Here is a 20,740-nt window from a genome sequence, read left to right on the forward strand (position 1 = left end):
GACAGAAAGACAAACCACAAGAGACTCTTAACCATAGGAAAGAAACTGGGGGCTGCTGGAGGGGCAGGGCTAGGAGATGGGGTGACGGGCACGAAGAGGGGCACAGGATGGAATGAGCACTGGGTGTGATACATGAGACTCATCAATCACTGACCTCCACCTCTGAAACGAGTAATAATACATTATATGTTAATTGAATCTGAAAAAATAAAGAGATCAACTTATACATATTTATTAACTTAAAAGTGTTTATACTTACTCGCTGTAATTTTGATTAAGGGAGAAAACATTTCATCAGTTGAAAGTACAGAAAGGCAATATTTATATATAAATAAATACCCCTATTTAAACAGTAAAAGATATTTCAAAGTAGCAAGAAGGAAGGAAGGAAGGAAGGAAGGGAAGGAAAGACAGAGAAGGAGAGGGGAGGAGAGGAGAGGAGCGGAGCGAAGGAAGGACGGGGGAGGAAGGAAGAAATGAAGGTGGAGACAAATGGGAAGAAAGAATCACCCCATCTATGTGCTGTGCTATAAAAACATCATTTCTTAGTAATCTGTCTGACCACAGCACACTTTCCAACAAGCCAAAATGGTGTTGGGGTTCCCAGGCTCCAGGGACTTCATAGCTATCCTGCCACTCCACTAGAGAGTGCTACATAATCTAACCATCAGCTTAATAATAGGAGATCGCTCCTCCCTTCTAGCGTGAAATTCCAAAAATAGATCTCCTTTAGGGGAGTCAGCCGGGACAACTCTATTTTTTACACAAGGGACGCTTGGAACATACACATTTGTATTCTGGAGGATCACATGAGTGTGTGTGGAACAGAAGAGTTTGATGTAATTCAATGTCAACGAGACCTCTTTTCTCCAAAAAGAAGCCCTAGATGAACAGAGGAAACCAGCAGTGTAATGGGACTGGCCTTACTGCCAGAACTAGTATCTACAAGCAAAAGAGCAGAAGAAGAGAGAAACCACGGTAATATAATAACTAATGACTGCTGGTTAAAATTCTCAAAATACAAATAATTTGGTGATTATGCCATATTCAAGATACTGAACAGAAGGCATGGATATGGGTCTTCCTGAGTTTTATTTAAACCAGGTTAAGAGCCACCAGATCTGAGATCAATCCAACCCTCATAGATCTGCTGAATCCAAGTTACTTTCCCAATTAATTTTGTTACTTGTCTTCCACTCATCAGGGCACGTAGCCACAGTTTTTATGGCCACCCCTCCTGTGACTGGCATGCAGGTCGTTGGCGGGGTAAACAGAGGACACTGCTGCGTACCAAGACAACATCGACTGGCAGATATTGTGGCAGAGGAATGGAACTTGGAGCTGCCTGAAGGCACCTGGGGCACAGTTGACTGTGCCACTCCTCTGAAACCCAGGAAGGCTTCCAACCAGTCAGCCCTCTCAGACACCCAGAAGGCAAGGGAAAACGGGTTCCACAAAGACCTGGGGCAATTGATTTTGCATTCTTTAAAACACCACTCACTTTCTAAAAGACACAAAATGCTTAGCCAGCGGGGCGTCCCAGGCCACTGATGAGCAGAGGACTGCTCAGCCTAACATAGTAAGATGGCCACTGGCTAACAGACAGCTCCTCTCAGCTTCTGGGGAAGAGGGAACAGGTCATACCATTGCTCGTTGAAGCCAGCACTGCCTCTTTTTCATCAACGGACGACCTTGGGAGTTGGGTTTGGAAAATCAACTTCAAGTTCTTTTAACACTAAATTAAATTGGATGTTCCCCAAATTCTGGCATTTAGTAGCTTAGATGCAAAACAGAGATACAGTTCAGTTTGCATGGACATACAGGGAAAGTCTAAATTCACTTTCATTATGGAACAGCTAATATGCGAAGTAACTGTACTTTCAGAGTATAATCTGGCAAATTCCTAGGGAGAACTCAGCCTTAGGAGTAAGCCAAAACCACTGCTAGGGGTGGTCTTAAAACATAGTAGGGGGTCACTGAAAACAGCTGCCTTTGACTACTTTTTGAAGTTTAGTTTCTCCCAACAATAGTTGTGGTATCACTTTATGCCTCTAATTAAAGTCACTTTGAGACTATTAAATGAAAAAGCCTTTTAAGATGCTGACATAAGTGATGGCTCAGTTATCATGAAGGGGACAGCTGGAGCGCAAACCTGGGCTAAAATGTGGTAGAAAAAACACTTCTTGGCATCCAGTGAGAAAGCCAAAAGAACAAGAAGGATCAAAACAAGAATAAATTAAGCAAGTGCATAAAATCATCACTGATGGTAGAGAGCATGCAATTTTCTCTTCTACAGCAACCACCATCTCTAGCTAAGGCCCTAATACAGACCTCGGAGCTAAGTCCACGTGACCAATCAGATACTCTAGGTGATGCGCGTGTCTTGAAGACCGCGATTAAAGGACCATGCCCTGGGCTTAGCATCACCTAAGACACCATCTGTTTGCACGACAGAAATTCTGAACTTATTGAAAATCACCTGCCATTGAAAAGACCAGCAGTGCAGACCAGGGTCTCATGCACGGTGTGCCAATGCGGGACTCCAGGGGACAGGCCCACAGCACGCTGTGCGCCAATGCACTTGCAACATTAGTTCAGAGAATGCTTTTCTGAAGTCAAAAACCACCTATAGTCACCCAGGAATGAAAGAAGGAAATTTTCAACTGGGAAATTAAGATCTTAAGGAGAAAATTGGGTTGTGGGATGTGGCAGGAGGAACAGCATGGAGAGAGTCAATCCAATAATCTGGTGCTAGTAGTTTTGGCTAAATACTATAGGATTAATTTCTACTTGCCAACCATTCTTCTCCGAGATGGAGAAGGACTTTGCTGGACTTTGCTTCCGATAACAGGCACAGTGAGAGGTTTTGTTTTGTGTTCCTTTCCTGACCTTTTAACCAAACAATTAATTTTGGGGACGGGGGGTGTTGGGAGGGGGTCGGAGTTGTTTGTCCTGCCTCTCAGGCCTTATCTTCAAGGTCTCAGAGACACTGAGCAGCTTGGGTATTTGGCCAGGAAGAAAGCTTTCAGTGACCTTTCTGTGACATTTCTCAGCACCTTTTCCTACCACCTGGGGCCTTGCTATCTTAGATCGCCCTGGGACACATTCTCAAGAAAGCAGATGCTGTCTGTCAGCGACACCCCTGCTCTTCAGCCACTGCCCCCCAGGGCAGAGCTCAGGCTGACACCGCAGCCATCCTTCCTTCCGCATCCCCACATCTTTGTTATAAAAGCTCGGCCATGTGCCTTAACTTCTTTGTTGCCGTTGTTGTTGATTCTACTTTCCATCACCTCTTGTTGTTGCTCTGCTACAGGAATGACCAAAGACTTGCAAACCCCAGATTCAGCACCATTCTTCTCCTTTTTATATAAGCAAACGAACGTATACATTTGAAAAGGATAACTAAAAATGGGAGCAGATTACTGCAGAAGCCTGGGGTACTGGAGAAACTGGTGAACTACACCCAGAGGTAACCTGGAGAATTCTAGGCCACTCCAGAAAGGAGGTCCCAGTGTTGTGTTTGGATGGGGGTGCCCCAACTAGAGTTCCACACTGTCTTCTATAAAGGACGCTCATCTTGCTTTCTGTAGAGTAGAGCAAGGTCTTATAAAGAAATCCACAAAACAGAGGTGGAAATGGCTCCACACCTGGACTGTACCAGAACCACGTAAATTTCACTTGTCCTCATCCCTCTGTCTGGACAAATCCAGAGCAACACTTCCCTCCTCCATTGTTTTCACAACGTCCATGCTCTTTACATCCCTATTCATCTCATAACTCGTGTCTAGTCTCCTTTAGCTTTCAGTGAAGCCCTCCAAGATCATAAATGTCAAAAGGGCATCAAGCAAGGAGAGGCTGCAGATTCTGGAGTCCGTTCCTCAGTCAGAACTGTGTTCTAGAGTGATGGGAGCAAGAGAATCAAGGGAACAGAAGAGAAAAAGGTCTGAAGCGAATGCAATAGGTTGGTGCTGTTCTTGGTGCTGAATATTATGTTCTTTCCTAGTCTCAGACATTGCTAAGAGCAGAGAATACTGGCCAATGGCAACTAACTGCAGTGGACAACAGTGAGTGCTACAAAGATCAGTGTATTTAAAAAAAAAAAAAAGTAGTTACAATGAGCATGCCTATCATAGGGTACAAAGGGGCTCCTACTGGGAAAAAAAGTGGGACCAGAGCTTTTTACAATGTATACTTTTCACTTGCTTTTTGTACTTGGTAGGAATTTTTTCATCAGATTTGTCTATTACTGAACTTCAATACGAGAACCCAAAGAGTGGACTGTATTAGCTGGTCACATTACTGTTAACCAAATACTCTGTGTACTGGGCACTCTGACAGACAGAGAATTATAAACCCATATAAGGTATAACTCCTCAAAACAAAAAGAAAGAGAGCTTTACAAAGATAGTAAGTAACTTGCAAGATGGAAAACTTAAAATTTTTGATCAAGACATTCTTCCTCTGCAGCTTTTACATCAATAATCTTAGCTCTCTCTTCTCCAAACGTAGAGTCACCGAAGATCTCTAGCCCTGCTGTCACTAGAGAAGCATCTGGTCCAGCAGTTCAAAGAGTCTGGACTGCTCCTCTCCATGGCAGTGGGAATTATAATCATTCCAAGTATTGGTTTTATGACTTGCTTCCAAGTGAGAAGGAAAAATTAGGGAAATTCCATAACAGCACTTTGTGTTCCCTGTCCTATAGAAAGAATTTATCGGTTTCATCTATATTTAGAGAACACATTCATTCAGATGCTGTAACACAATTATTAATGTGACCATAAAATTATCAGTGAAGCCAAACCCTACAGCTTGAAAGCTCCAAGGACAATTAGATGGATTATCAAAGCAGTAAGCACAGTGGATTACACGGCTTAAGCCCTCTACTGAAAACACCCTCATGCTTAATAAAATTTTTGCAGGCATACCTTGATTGACGTTAGCTGCTGGAGGCGGCCCATGACTTAACCCCATGACACAAGGGCAACACTTTCAATTTTATTCACAAATGAATTTGCCACTGACCTCTCCTTCTATAAACTGCCTTCATGGACTCCAAACACTTAAATTCTTTAAACAAAAGAAAGGTCCTTTAAAAAAAAAAATCTCAGGAACATAAGGGTTTTTTTCTAAGAAAAGTTCATGGCAATGAGATCCTGAAAATACCTCGCAGACACAGGGGAAATAGGACTGACTGCCTGTTTCTCTTTTAAATTAGCTAACAACCAGTGCGCACAGATATGTCTCCATACAAAGCAGGCGCGATGACTCATTTGCTTCTTATCAATAGACATCAGCCAAACCATCCTGTATCTCAGGACTGAGTAAATTGGGTTTTGTTGTAAATAAAAAGCAAGAGAATGGAAATTGGATGAAAGTGATGTTGAGGCATGGGTCAGAGAAAGTCAAAAAGTGTTTTCCACGTCTCTGTTTCATCCAAGTATACGACAAAGTCTAGAGTGGCTTTCCCATTAAATTTAAAATAATGTCCAAGGTGTTTCCCATTTTACATGATCTAATCTCATCTCCTCCCCAGTTCCTATATGCAACGTCTGTTCTAGCCACACTGGCCTTTTTCTCTGTCAGGCGAACGTACCAGTATCATTCCCACTGCAGGATGTTCACAGGCGACGGTCCCCTTGCTTACACCACTCAACCCTGGGTCTTCAGATGACTCCTTCTTTATTATCATCAAGGTCCCACCTCAGAATCCATGTCCTCAGTGTGCTAGCAAGCTAAAGCCACCTCTTCACAGCCATTAACACATGTTATCATGTGTTAATCATCCATACATCCATCCATGCGTTCACCCACTGCCTGCCTGCCTTGGCCACTCTACTGCAAGCCTTGTGAGGACAAGGACTTTGTCTTTTTCAAAAATGTCTCCTTGGTAGCAAACTAATCTAACACCAAATAAGCACTTAATAACTATTTGCTTACTGACTGTAACAGTGTTTTTAAAAAATGTGTGTGTGCTTAAGAAGGGGATAAGAGTAGAGTCCTTTCAGAAAATGCTTTAAGAAAGCATAACCGAAAAATGCCAAGGTCCTGGAAGAGAGTCCTCAAGTGCATTTCTGATACCTGAAGCCCTTGTCCTGGCATTGCTGGACTCACTGACTATCCCAAGCTGCCAATTACTCGGAATGCAGAACACCCTTCCCAAGGTAGAAGGAAGGCATCACAGAGAATCGATCAACAGCCTGGGGTCTAAGAATAATGAGATCCTGGACGTGAAATGTTACTCTATTTTCCTTTTTAAAACGAGGATACCATAATTAATTTGAGGGCCCAAGGCTTTAATGTGAGACACTTGGGAACTGTACAATACTGGGCAATTAAGGGGTGCTGGTGTTGATGAGGCTTGATCAGAATTTTTCCTGGGGTCTAAGACAGGAAGGTTCTACAAGCTTGGAATTCGTATTTTCCTCAGAACCCAGAAAAACTGCCCCTCAGATGAGGGCTAAGAAATGTCCCTGATTCTGCCTGCTTTCTTTTAAAAGCCTCACCTCTGCCATGTGCCTAGCTCCTATAAACAGCCACCCTGGCTGGTGGTTAGCATATGCTCGTGCAACACAAAAGCAGAACAGTACCTCAACTGCACCCCAATCTAAGAGTGTGACGACACGTTCCACATCACCTGTGTCACTGCTAGGACACGGGCTCAAGTGTTGCACAATATTGTACGGAATGACGTCAGTGAGACATGACCTTAGGGCAAGCGCTAGCAGAATATGGTTAATGGAGAAAGTCCCTTTAGATACACATCAGGCATGGAAGAATGGAGATGGTTGACATCATGACACGGGGGAACCCTGGAATGGGTCTGACTGATCTGGAGCCAGGTGGGAAGGTTCATGAGGAATATACGGGTGGGGTCTGTCAAAAGGAAAAGCCTAAGTAAGAAAGTGGCCATGTCCGGGGAGGAGGAGGGAGAGCTTGTGATGCACACGGGCTCTCGACTGCTCCTCTCTACAGACTAAGCCAAGGGGAGAGTAAAATACCAAACCCACACAGCCAAGGAGCCCCACAAAAAGTGAGGCTGGATAAAGGTCAGCACCCACGCAGCCACACCACCATTTCAGGCCTTGCCCCAATGCACTGCGGTCACAGGCAATGATCAGCAGCACTTTGGGGCAGAATACGGCCACTTGATTAATAAGTAAAATACACAGAATTCAAAGGGCAAGTCCCCAGTTTACCAAAGCTCACTGAGACAACATGACATTGAGTGGGAAATCTTTTAGTCAAATGTTTATGTAACACAAAATACAGAGAGGAAAACAAAAGTTATTTTCAATTCAAAATCCACGATACACACAAGAGCAGTTTACATAGCAAAAGTGATAAAAATATTGACTATCGACGTTGACGGAAAACCTTCTGTGCATACTCTTCCCACGTTGAGTGATTCTATGAACGTAAATTTACCCCCTAAGTATATATAAGCCAATTTAGATGGAAGCTTTTCTTCTGTCACAAATTTAACAGGCTGTGGTTATCATGTTTGCCCCCTGGGTACCAAGGAATATTCGGAAAAACTACACCTGGCTGTTAAAAATATCAGAGAAGAAAGGTCAGCTGAAGTTATTACAAGAAATGGCAGGAAAGCACTGCTAATGCCAATTCCTTGAGGTGACCAGGCCAAGAAATAGTCAAGGCCTGGTCAAGAAAATCCTGCTTATCAACCTTTGAGTCAACCTTCCACAGTACGCTCCCAAAAAATACTCTAATTTTTTTTTTTTTTAAGAGGACTAGAGTTACCAATCTGGCCACACACACCCCAAAAAAACACAAAACTGTGTGGCCTCATTGGGCAGACAGATCTCACAGATGATCCAGGCAGACAAGGGCAGTGGAAGGCAAGACAGCAAAACTGGATACTCTACCACAAGACTGAGTAAACTGCTTTCTCTCTGAAGCCAGAGAATAAATGGAATCTGGAAACCAAGAAGCAGAATGGAAGATGCCACATAGATACTTAGGAAAAACTGTTCACAATTTCTTTACTCTCAAAATCCTTATGGACGTTGTAATTTAAATCTCATTAATTTACAGTTTCCACATATTGTTATTCTGTCTTCTTTCTTTCCCAACCATTTAAAATGGAAACTCCATTCTTAGCTTGCTGGGCAAAATCAGACCGAGGATTGCAGACTTGTACTCCAGCAGGCCAAGAGGCTGTGGGGCAAAGTGAAGCCATGCAGTCCGCATATCGGGCAATGGTTTTCCCTCCATGTTTCTTTCAAAAGCTGTAAACATAAAGCTGCATTGAAACACCCCCAATTCTCTTTTAGCAAAATCAGATTATCTCCTTCACCCAGTAGCTTATGTTCACATTCTGGATTTATTTTAGCTATCATCTTAGCTATAGACGTTGCAGTGGTTTTGTATGATAAATGCAGACAGGAGCCAAATGGGAAACACACAGGAATCAGTTTCCATTACCATGACAAGCAATGGCATTGGGAAAGCTCTGTAACAGCCAGTGACCACCAGCCACCACTTGTAATGCTCTCCTGTTCTTATCTTGTAGGCTTTCATATCGGACGGGGCAAGACACAGCTAATTGTGACACATGCAGGAACAGTGCATGTATTATCTATAGGTATGTGAACCTCCTCCTCCCACTTTTCTATTATGAGTGACAAATGATGTTTACCCACGAATTTAAGAATCATCGGGGGCCATGCTGGGATGATTATATCAGACACAAAGTAAAGGGCCTTACTTGACCATAACTCTCAGCTCCTTCTAAATACTCAACCCCAGGTGTACAATCCCAGGATGAGGGAGAGCTTGAACTCACTCATCCTGCAAATACATCTTGGTGGTTTCAAAACTTGGTGTAAGTTTGATGGTTGCTCCCTCAGAATCGCCCGCCGCGAGCACTGTACTGTGTGTTCGCACAAGACCAGAAAGTGGACCCCTGCAGATGGTATAAATCAAAGACTGTAAACCACACTGGATGTGCCAGGCATACTGTGGAAGAACCCAGGCTGCTTGCACCAGTATGCCATTAATTTCCTTAGGAACCCACACAGATCGTGGCTCTGGCATCCCTTGGGACATCATTCCTTCTGGAATCCGTACCGCGGTTCATCACGTTTTTTTAATTTAGGATATTCACAGCAACAAGAAGAGAGCAGAAACTTTCAACGGGGAAAATCTATGTTAGGCTTCTCAGGGAAATTTAGAATTTTCGGATGTCGTCACAACCTTCCGGGAGGTTATTCTCGGTTTTCTTTTCGGAAATCTAATTTTTGCAAACAAGATGCGAGAGTAGTAAGAGATGTTACAATATAGTTCAGTGTTGAAACTAAAGCCTACAGGACAATTTTAGTGGACTTCCCAAATTATCCAAAACAATTCTCACTGCACAGTTATGTATCCTGTCCCCTCCTCCGCTCCACACCCCCACCGCAAATACACCCTCTACAAAGTTCTTCAAAGTCACCATCCTTTCATCAAAAAGGAGGAGACAGGGAGATCGTGTAAATGTCTTCCATGTAGCAAAAAAGCTTGAATCCACACCCTCCTGGGCCCATCACACATCTCCAGCCAAGGCAGAACATCCCACATGGGACTCAGACTCTTTAAAAGCAGAGTTGAATCACATGGTAACCTTCTCTGGGGCCAGGCAGGAGAACCCAAAGGCAGACACAAGCAGCGGGTGTCAGCCTAGCACTTCCTTACTCCAGACGTTCACAAAGGTCAATTTGGCCTGAAAGGGGACATCTGGCAAGGTCCGAAGGGAGACGTTTTCAGCTGCCACAATGAGAGAGGTGCCCAGGCATTGAGTAGGTACAGGCCAGGGATGCCACTAACATCCTATAAAGCAGAGGCTAGCCCCGCAACAAGAATCATTGAATTCATCGAGGTTGACAAAGCCGGCCCTGCTAGAACCATCGCCAGGTTAAGGTCTCTAAAAGCATGCCAAGCTGCCTGATTGTCCTCCCACTTTTAACAAAGAAGAGGTGGAAAGCAAGCCCCCCGGCAAATTTTGTTTGTCAGGAACTCCCACAAATGGCAAATTACCTCCTCAGAGACCATGCCTTTGCAGGGAGGTTTGGTTCGAGGGAATATTTTCACTACAATCACACTGTGGAAGAGAATTTAGAATCAACAGTGAAGGGATGTAACTCGGCCATTTTCCCTTCGCTAATGTTAGTCATTAGGAAAAGAAGCGAGGAGTGTCGAGCGCCCGGCATCTAGCCTCACTGTCCGGCCTCTGTTAGGTTGGGAGCTAGGGTTCACCCAGTCTCTGGGTACAGCAGAGCAGGAGTGAGCAAGCTTTCCAGAGAAGGTTCAGAGTGAGCCTGACGAGCACAAACCCTTTAACAGTTTGTGGGTGATGGAAAAAAGAATTTATTAGGGCACTCTCCAGTGTAACTGAAGTAATTTAAGTAAATTTAGCTCTAAATCCAGAAGTAACTTACATTAAAAGTGATATTAAAAGTGATTTAACAAGCCCGTGAAGGACAGAAATTTGTCTTCTTCAGGAATTAGCTTGGAGTGGTTGCTATTTAGAATTGGCTCAACCAGCTTCTGCACGAATCCCCGTACACCAGCTACTGGCCCACTTTCTGAAAGAACCGTGAGTGTCTCAGCATCACAGGAAATTGCCAAAATTAACCAAGACTCACCAGTGAGAGGGACTGGGCAACTGGGATCACTATGGTTACCTCCTACAAAATGGGGGAAACACCCTTCCACTCACAGAGACCTTTATCATCAGGGATGTGACCCCAGGGATGGCTAGGCCCTGGGGTGCTTCTTCAGGGGCACATGACAGGACCCTCCAGAGCCAGGCACACCCCCTCCCTAAGCCCTCCCTCTAAAAGAGCCAAGCATCCCTGGAGAGGTGGTGCTACAAAAACTGGAATGTTAGCTTGCTTTTTGGGGAAAGTGTCTTAAAATCTCTCCCTTCAGAGTGAGAGCAACACTAATTCCCCAGCCCCCGAACTTGTGCTGCAAACACATTATTTTAGGAGGTCTCAGGAACAACAGTTCAGCTGGACCCCCACAGTGTCCAGACCACCAGCTGCTAGTATGCAGCTCAGTGCCCCTACCTAGGTGAACACACACAGCTCACCAGGCTCCCAATCTTTCCAATCTTCCTCTCATTTTACATTAGAAATCATGGCAATTTAACTGTTGCTAACCTGCACAAGGTTACAGGTCACAAGGTTACAGGTCACAAAAGAAAAATGTGACACTGTGTGCCCTGGTTACTGAGGTTGGACCAGAGTTCTCCGAGCTCCAGCTCCGTGGATGCTAAGACAAGTAAAGCTCACTGCTAGTCAGCTAACCCAAACCCAGTCAAAAGGGAACTCATGCACTTAACCTGTTAACTGAATCTGAATCGTATAAATTGAGATCTTCCGTGTGGCTGATTTAAAGGTATGCTAGACTTTTGAGGGGGGCAGCCCAGATGCCTTCTGTGAATGTGGGCCTCATGCTCGAGCTCCTAGTGATTACCCATGAACCACCATGTGAGGGATCTGAGTTCACAGCACTTCTAGATCCTGATCTGCCCCTAGCTTTTCCACACTTGCTATCTGGCCACTCCCTACTCTGTCCAAAGCAGGTAACTCACAGAAGGAATTCTCTCTTGCCCAAGTGCTATTAAACTGGTTTATGCAACATTCAAACGAATCACATCATTCGGATGCGGGGTACAAGTGGCATGAATTTGTACATTCGCAACACAACATCCTCTCGGTGAGCACACAGCTGCAGAGGACAACCAGAGGGCTATGGATCATTCACCAGGAGTGACAGCTTGTGTGGGCATCAGTAACATCCCGGGGGGATGCACATGGTGACTAACCCCGGACAGCCGTTAAGGGGGCTCCCATCACACTGTCTGAATACCAAAGACTAATAGAACAGGACAAAAGGTAATTGGTCTGGTTCCTGGGAGCCTCGCATCTCTCTGGGTCTTTCATGATGGCTGGCCATTGTGGACACACCTAACTTCCCCATGGTAGGATTCCCTTTCATCAAAAGAGAAAGGCCAGCACAGGGGAATTCGGCCAGGTGACTTCTCGGTTTCAGGTCAGCCCTAGGATTTGATCCTCAAAGGCCAAATGCTTCATGAAGAATAGAGGTTTCTTTGGTAGAAAAGCACTCAGAACTCAGTCCTTTTGCAGGACAAATCACCTGCTCCGGAGCCTGCAGCAAGGCACGTGGGCAGCCCCGGCATCTCAGAAGTGAGCCAAAGAAAGTGTCCAGATTTCAGAGGCCTTATGACTTAGGTCCGTGTCTTCTCACCAAAGAAACGTGCAAGCAAGTCCTCCTTCAGTTCCCGCATACAACAGAGGGAGGGTCCTATCACCAAGGGCGAGTTAGCTCAAGATCATGGTCCTTGGTTCCAAACATGGCTCTGGCCCCCAAGCCCTCGGACACCAGAGCCTGCGCCTTGGACCTCGGCACGATCCCACAATCCCGAGGAGTCCCCGTACCACCATCACAGCCGCTGTCCTTGTCTTACCCGCGGGATGCCTCAAGTACCTCGGGACTGAACAGGTTAAAGGAGTTTCAAAAAATAAAGAAATTTTAAATCCCAAAACACTGTGCATATCCCAGAAACTGGGAGCACGTAAGAGGCCATCAGAGCTGCCGCACCAACATGCTGCAGTTCATCATACTTGTTCGCTGGCGGAGAGAGCCCTGGAGCTCAATGAATTTGACCTCGCCTGTCTTGCAGGTATACAGTGATTTTCACTCGAAACCCAATTACCCTCTCTGAGCAGCATAAGAATCCACCGTGTTTCCAGTACTGCTTGGCCCAGGGAGATGTAAAGGGTGCCATGTTCAAGGCCTGGTTTCCTGTGGTTTGACCAACACAGTCCTGTAATAAATGTGTACCTTGGCCAGGGGCGGCGGTACCGATTTCTCGTTAAAAAAAATAAGTCTGTCATGGAAATATACAGCACTTGGAAGAAACATTAAAAGGACAAAAGGTCTTGAAGCAATTTCGGGGAACAAGTCTGCCAGCACCAGAAGCCAGAGGTTGGCAACATCCGCCTACCCAAGCCAGGCACCCCAGAGGTTCGGCCGCACCCCCACTCTGGCTCTTTGGCAGAGTGTCCCCGTGAGGCAGCACGGAGGGATCAGAGAGGGCCCTTCCAGCTCTCAAAGCTCGCTGACTGGGTGATTTACAAGTAATTTAGTGCAGCAGTGAGTCTGAGCTTCCACAGAAAGTAGACACGGTGGGAGAAGCAAGGGCAGGCACAAGGCATTCCTCAACCAAGGACCGTCATTCCTGCATCGGCAAATCGATTTATACAACCGTTCCTGGGCAACAAACTGATCGCCTGCTCCCTCGTCCACTGAAACCTCAAACCTCAAAAGTAGTATTTCCCATAACCGGGAATTTGGAGGTGCTTGTCGGGATTCCATTTTTTCCCCAAGACGACATCCCTTGGATTGTGATGTGGACCAACTGGGAAATTCTAATGAAGACCATCTCAGCATGAAAAAAAGATGAAGAGAGATCCAACTTTCAGTTTTCTGTAGTAAAACTTCCCTGGCTAATCATCCGTATTTCCTGCCACAATACTCTGTAATTATTTCAGACAGTGTTTTATGGATAAATTACTAATGGAATGTTTGCTCATAAGCAGCTAAGATCCTTTGCGCCCAGCCCGTCTGGGTTAATTCTCTTGTCAGACGAATCTGATGAGTCATGGTTCTGATGACTCACCTTTGTTCAGATTGTGGTTCAGAAAGGAACAATGAAATATACGATTTCCCTCCTTTACTGAAGTGGTTAATTTGTAAAATAACACCACCACAAAATGGCTTGAATTCAGATTCATGCATTTTTATGAAAATAGCATGTGCTAACCTTGGTTCAAAGGCTTGTGGGAATGAAAGCAAGGTCTGAAAGGCAATAATGATGCCGATTCAGATTCACTAAATAGAATCTTCACCAGAATTTTAAATTCTCCTGTAAGTGTTCGAATGCGAGAATGTGAGAAGGGCTGAGGCTGCTGTTCCCCCAGGACAATACTGCCCATACCTGCTCCTTTTCCATACATCAAGGCCACCACACACCTGGCCTCCAGGGCACTAATTACATAGTGGACCAGTAATGGGGCATTTTCTGGATGGACAGAAATGCGGAGGGCCTGCTTTGTTTTCAAAACCACTGAGGGAGGGACCCTGCAGAAGACCATGTTGTCTGTGTCCTATTTTTGTCATTTGATGGGATCCACTGATGGTCAAGCACGGGCAGGATTTCCAACACCCACTCTGGACGAAATACCCGAGTCCCCTTCCATGTGGTGCTTATATGCATTTCGACAGCACGCACTTCCAGCGGGACTCCTAGGAAATGACGGGCTTTGCCCCAGGCACCGGGAGATGGGAAGGAGTCTATAATGGGGTTGAAGAGAACCCTGCATACACCCCCTACACGAAGACTGTACTAGAACAGAGCTCTGACGCAAAGTGTACCACAGACACAAGGACAAAAGACAGAGAAGGAGAAGCTGAAGGAAGCAGGGATGCTTGACCTGTGACGGGGCCGACTCCCAGGAGGCAGGACCGTCTTGGAAGGACAGCATGCTGGGGAGGGTTCAGATGTGTGCTCTAGAGCCCAGTCCCCACGCTAGACAGTCGGAAACCAGATAGGAACTAGGCAGAGAAACAGCCAGAGCTTGCCCAAGAGTAGATGGAGAGGCCTCCCTGCACGTGTACAGTCATCTCTATAGCAGCTGGAAACTTTCTAGTACTTGCGATCTCTGAGTGTTCATCCAGTAGGAAGTTCCTTAATTCTGCACCTCCGTTTCCCAAATGACTGGAGGATTTCAGGGAAGAGGAGTCCGTGAACCTTCTAGGAGACGGAAGGAGGAATTCCCAGAATAAGCAGGCGGCATCTTCTCAGACCGGCCTTGGCAATTCATATCATCACCAAGAAAAGCACAAAATATAAGGACACAAAGATGCCAGATAAAATCGTGCATGGAAACTGTAGCTAGCGATTCCAGGGTACGGCGCTAGCCGCAGAGAGCTGTTGCGGGGGACGCGGAATCAGCGCAGCCACCAGGACCGAAAGCCTCCTGACTAATGAAGTCTTATTGTTAAGAGAGGTAATTGCATTTGTATGCAGAAATGGTGCCAAGTCTAGCCTGTCCAGAGCCCACTTGGAGCGGGATCTCTGCAGCCTTTGTCATTTAGTGATTATCTCTTAGTGGAAGTGCTCTTTCCAGTCCTGCTCTAATTACCACCACTTGTGCATATTAAGTTCTTTAACAACATGAACTGATGTGGAGGAAATTAGCCTTTTGTCTAATATTTAGTGCTCCGTTCTTAGTATTCACCATGAACGACGGGCCGCGCGGAAGAGGACAGCGAGGAGTCGAGGGACGACACCTTACATGGTGGTTCTGGCGTAAGGAAGCATTGTTTTAATAAAGTAAATTAAAAGCCAGAACAAAAGATTAAACAGACCTCTCACTTCTCCTTGAAAATTCCCAAAGCCAACAACCAAAGTTTTTTTTTTATTCCATTAGAACTTTATAAACATATTATTTCTTTTTCCCTAATATATAAGGATTTAGGCTTCTGTAACAGTAACACCTCTGTTCTAACATAGAACTCTGGGTGCTGGAAAACTGAAACTGATTCCTCATCTCAACATATTGTTTGTAAAGCAATTAGTTAAAATACGTTTAGCAGAGAAAGGTTTATTACACTGATGACCCTCCTCTTCACTTTCGGTTACGCCCAGAGTAGTATTTAAGGATGCATTCATCGATGTCCAAAACCATTGAGAGGAGGCTGCACTGTCACTATCATGAGAAAATGAATGTGATTTGTTACTACATGAACACAGATTTGGGGTTTTTAGGGGCTAGATTGCAGGACTTGGTCCCTACCACAATGCCGAGTTAGAGCATTTGAAATTCCACAGGAAATGTGGTGACTAGACAAGATTGCTCGATTGCTAGGACCACAAGATTGCTAGGACCACCCGAAGGACTCTCCTGTCTGCCATTGTGGAAAAAGTTCCTTTTTTTTTTTTTTTTAAGATTTCATTTATTTGAGAGAGAGAGCAAGCGAGAGAATGCAGAAGCACCCAAGCAGGGGGAGGGACAGAGGCTGAGGGAGAAGCAAACTCCCCACAGAGCAGGGAGCCCAACATGGGACTCGATCCTAGGACCCTGCAATCATGATTTGAGCTGAAGGCAGACTCTTAATTGACTGAACCACCCAGACGACTTGAACAAACTCCTCTTTTACACATAGCATCCCTGGGGGAAGAGTGGGGAGCTTGGGGTTTGGATAGTCACTGGTGACACCAGAAGACATGTACGAGAAGTTAATGGTTTTCTGGTCTGTACGATGAGACTCTCACTGCTTTCCTTTAGTGGCACTGACATTCCTCAGCTCAGACTGGAATAGAAGGAGAGCTCCTTGGAGCATCTAGAACTTGAGACCTGGGTTGGTGGCTCAGGAGATCAGCTGCTTTGCATACCACCCCCAGCACTGTGACCCCAGGAAGCCACTGCCTCACTAGGCAGACAAGTGCCCATCCTCAAAAGGGTAAGAACAAATGACGTGATGGCCAAGGTGTTGGCCAACTCTCAGTAACCTTACATGTTCTACCCCGGTACCTGGCAGGCTCACTATAACCAATTTTGGAGAGTTGTGTGTTTTCTCCTTTTAACTGTTGTTACAATGTACTTCCTACCAAAAATTTAAAACAACACCAAAAAAAAAAAAAAAAGAAAGAAAGAAAGAAAGAAACCTCATCCTCTTCAGTGAGGCCAAGGACAGCAGCATCAGGGCAGGCTACATGTAGTTAAGTACAGTGTCCCTGTGATTACAGTGTATAATCTCTATGGCTTGCTAGGAGTATGCCATAAGATATGCTTAATAGACATGTGACAGTCTTGTCAGTGATCTGGTCCCTTTCCTACTTGGTAAATTATTATGGGTGGAAGTTATAAATAGAGCTGAAGTCTTTCCACTTTGACTTCTCTGTGGCAACATTTATGGGAAGCTAACATGTGGTTCCTTGATTTTGGTGCATGTGGCCAGCCCATAAACTCAGGCACTTGGATGAGGCCTGGGTGCCAGCCCAGTGTTTGTACTGTAGAGGAACTCAAGGATCAGATGTAGATCGAGGATGGAGTTCAGCCAAGCATCAAAGGAAGAGGACTGTTCTCCAATATGGCCAGGATGAATAATCGCTCAGAAAGTCAGTAACAATAGCTTTGGCTACCAGAGTGTAATGATAGCTAGGATATAGGCTGAGGTTTTGGTTTTTATAACTGTAATCATAATTTCCTTGGAACAGAATACCAGGCAAGGGGGACAGATCTTATAGTTTGGGTATAATATTATTGAATACTCATCCATATCTGGAATTTTACATCTTATAGATATTCTATGAACTTGAATTATGCACCTACTATGTGAAATAGTGGTGAGAGAAGGATCCAAAGTTACGATGAATCCATTTTATGTTCAAAGTGTTAAAAGCTGATAATACAAATTTTAGTATTTGAAACAACTGGAATGGGAGCCACAGATAATACAAGGATATTAACACATAGGCATATTTTACAACATACCTTCATTTTGATGACAAATTTTAAAATATAAGATAAAAATAGACCAGCAGCATTCTGCAGAGATTAGAAGTGAGGGGATTTGGGTTCAGTTCATCCATTTATTTCAATTCAGTAATAAAGCATGTTCTGAGCCTGACATTGTACTAAATGCACCTTGAACATAAGATGAATTAAATAGGGTCCGTCCCTCAATGAGTTCACAGTCATGAGAAAAACAGCTACAATCCAGTATGGGACAGACTTGCTCTAGTAAAGATGCGGAGACAAGCATGCTCGAGGGGCAACCTGTTCTGGGGGATTTCTGGATAGGACGAAGAGTGGGCAGATGTGATTATTCTGGAAAGTCCACAGAAAGAAGAGGCGACATGTAGCTAGGCTGAAGGATAGCAGGACTTTACCAAGGAGTCTAGGGATTTCTGAAGGTGACCCCGGAAGGTAATTGGGAAACGGGTTAGGGAGGGGGGGGAGGGAAGAGAAGGAAAGGCAGAGAGGGCTGGAGAGAGGGAGAGCATGAAGGGGGAGGAGAGAGGGCATAAACGGAGGGGAGACAGAGGAGGGAGCGAGGGAGAAGGCAAGTCCACTGTTGGTTGTTTCCGTGGTCAACGGGAAAACTTCTCCAAGTTTCAACAAGGGTAGTGGAAGGGGCCCAAGAGGAAGGATGCTGGAGCCTCCTGAGGGCAGATCCACTGACCCAGATGGTGGGACTAGAGGAGCTTGAGGCCAAGGTGCGCGGTGTGGCCTCCTGGATGAATGCTGGCCGTACACTGTCTGGAAGGACAGAGCAGCAGGCTGAAGGAAAGATCTGATTTAGGACAAGCTGGATGTATGGTGCCCCTCAGATATTCAAGGGGAGCCGCATTTGGGAGAGTATGATGGCTATTTTGGGTCTTGGTTCTTTAACTACCTGGAGTCAGGGCCAGCGACATGTACATAAACCAAGACCCAAGAGGAAAAGACTTGCCTAAATTCATCCAGTTTGCAAGGGAGGCAGCAAGCCTGAAACTCAGAGCCTAACCTCAAGCTCCCTCCAGACAGTGCTGGAGTTGTCCATGGTGCTGATATGCACCGGGCCAGATTTGCGCCCTAGACAAAAAGCACTGCACTTTGGGGAACACAGTGTGTCCCATCCAGATCTATACAGCAAGCACCATCACATGCCCCAACGCGCTGCACTTCCCTGCACTCGAGGTTGTGCCACAGAACCCCCACGTGGAGTAAGAGCGCATCTCCACCACTGTTTCACGACCCAGCAAGCTCAGGTCCCCATAGGTGAGATGATTTATCCATAGTGGCAGAGCGTGAGTCAGTCAGAGCCACAGACAGCACCAGGGGAACTCGGTGATCTAATTCAGGGAGAATTAAAAACAGATGCTACTGCTCCTCAGTCTACGGAGCCCGCCGACATTGCCGAGGCCAGAGAAATCCAAGATTTCCAATTTTCCTCCATTCCAGAAAACACAAGCGCTTGGGAGCCAAACTCACTTGCCTTTAACTCCTAACGGCTACACACAGAGGACTGAAGAAAGGGATGTTTTAACTACATTACCCTTAAATTAACTTGAGGAGTTGGCGACAGTGTGCTAAAGAAACTGTGGCGAGGTCCAAGTATTTATAGGAGCTGCAGACGAGCAGAGCTCTGACTGAAGCTACGAGCACGCTCCTCTGCAAAAGCACAGGGAGCGGGGGAAGAGGTGTTACTACAAAGCTGAGCAGAGTCTCCGGGAAGGGAACAAAGCTTGCGTTGCCAGCTAATGGAGCAGCCTGAGATTTAGAACAGATACTTATTTCTTTGGAAATGTACAGAATAATAATTTTGCAAGAAAAGTGCCCATACTTAAAACTCCCACTGTTAAGAGGAAAAAGACTAACCAAAGAAATGGAATCTACAGCTTTAATCATTCATCGCAGTTGAGTCACATGGAGTACGGAAAATGGCTTTGCAGTAGCACCGCGGCCGCCTTCAGGTCACGTGACGGTCTCAATGCACAGCTTTGGTCACATGGTTCAGTTGTCTGACAGAGAAGGGGAGGCAAGCAGGGGAAGGAGAGATGTGGAATGTAACAGGAGCTCCTGGGGACTTAGGTCTCGTCCACAGTCCCAGTACGTCTGGGCACCGAGTCTCACCCGGCACAAGCTGCAGCCTGTGTTCTGTTCAGAGAGTACCAAGCACAGGTAAGCCCGGCCTGGCTCCAGCCCCTTCACATTCATGCTTCAGAACTCAAGCACCAGGACTTTTTCCCGATTGCTTTCCTTCTGACAAACAGCATTCAGCATGATGGGAGTCTCCCCAGGACAGTGCCTCACGGACACCAGACCCTGCCTGCAACCCCAGCAGCCTCCCACCTTGTGTGGCTGCGGGGCACACAGGCCCCGGAGGATCCAGGGAGCTGTTTAAAGCCCCACCAGAGTCTGAAAGGGCCATGAGGACTAAGCCCAGACTTGGAATGAGCAGATGCGAATGTTTGTATTTCCATCAGGGGTAAGTCTCTGAGCTGGGACCGCTCTGGGGAAGCAGGCCCAAACCGCATGGTAGAGGCGGGTCACCTTTGACAGAATGGAAGATGCCACCGGGGCCTCCTACTCGACCCAGGCCTTCCTCCAGCACACAGGAAGGATAAAATGCTACTCCCAAGTTCCCACGAGCAGAGCACGGGAACAGCTGGCCACTTGTGAGCCCCCTACTGACCCCATCCATCCTTACTGTAGACTCTCCCAGAAAAAGGGAAGTCGAAGTGCAGGGAACAAGCTCCAAAAAGATCCCTGTGTGTTTTGCAATGTTTCACCATCTTCTTCGATTAAGTTCTGAAAGAATGGAGCCGGGCCAGATTCCACCTGGAGTGAGCCCACCAACTTCTTTCAAAAGAAGCCCCGTTTGACTGGGTCAAGTAGTGGGCTCCCAGGGTGGGGGGAAAGGGGGGCACAAGCCACAGCGCTGATGCAAACCGACCAACCGGGGCAACTCGGACTAAAGCCAAAGGGAATCTATCTTTTATGGCTCTGTGCTCGTTTGTTTAATTCAGTGACTAGTACACAGACAACCGTCAGGATCCAGGTCTCGCTGTAGGTGCTGGTAATGGGGACGGGACAGCATCGCCAGTGCTGGCACCTGCATCTGGGGGACAGAGGCAAGATAATACAGAAACAAGTAAGCAGTT

General features: G+C 45.9%; 2 protein-coding genes across 5 annotated transcripts in view; one reads left to right on the plus strand and one right to left on the minus strand.

The window, feature by feature from the left end:
• DOCK1 (dedicator of cytokinesis 1) overlaps positions 1-20,740 on the minus strand; it is a 497,269-nt gene that overhangs the window by 275,371 nt on the left and 201,158 nt on the right. The gene's annotated exons all lie outside the window — the stretch shown is intronic.
• INSYN2A (inhibitory synaptic factor 2A) overlaps positions 1-20,740 on the plus strand; it is a 57,615-nt gene that overhangs the window by 31,212 nt on the left and 5,663 nt on the right. For both annotated transcript variants that reach the window (XM_004751722.3, XM_004751723.3), the window contains one exon: positions 8,531-8,602. In XM_004751722.3, coding sequence (XP_004751779.1) covers positions 8,531-8,602 — 72 coding nt within the window. The remainder of the gene's footprint in view (positions 1-8,530; positions 8,603-20,740) is intronic.

The sequence above is a fragment of the Mustela putorius genome, unplaced genomic scaffold (genome assembly GCF_011764305.1).
Source record: "Mustela putorius furo isolate JIRA1106 unplaced genomic scaffold, ASM1176430v1.1 tig00003909_pilon_pilon_pilon, whole genome shotgun sequence".
In the NCBI taxonomy this organism is placed as follows: Eukaryota; Metazoa; Chordata; class Mammalia; order Carnivora; family Mustelidae; genus Mustela; species Mustela putorius.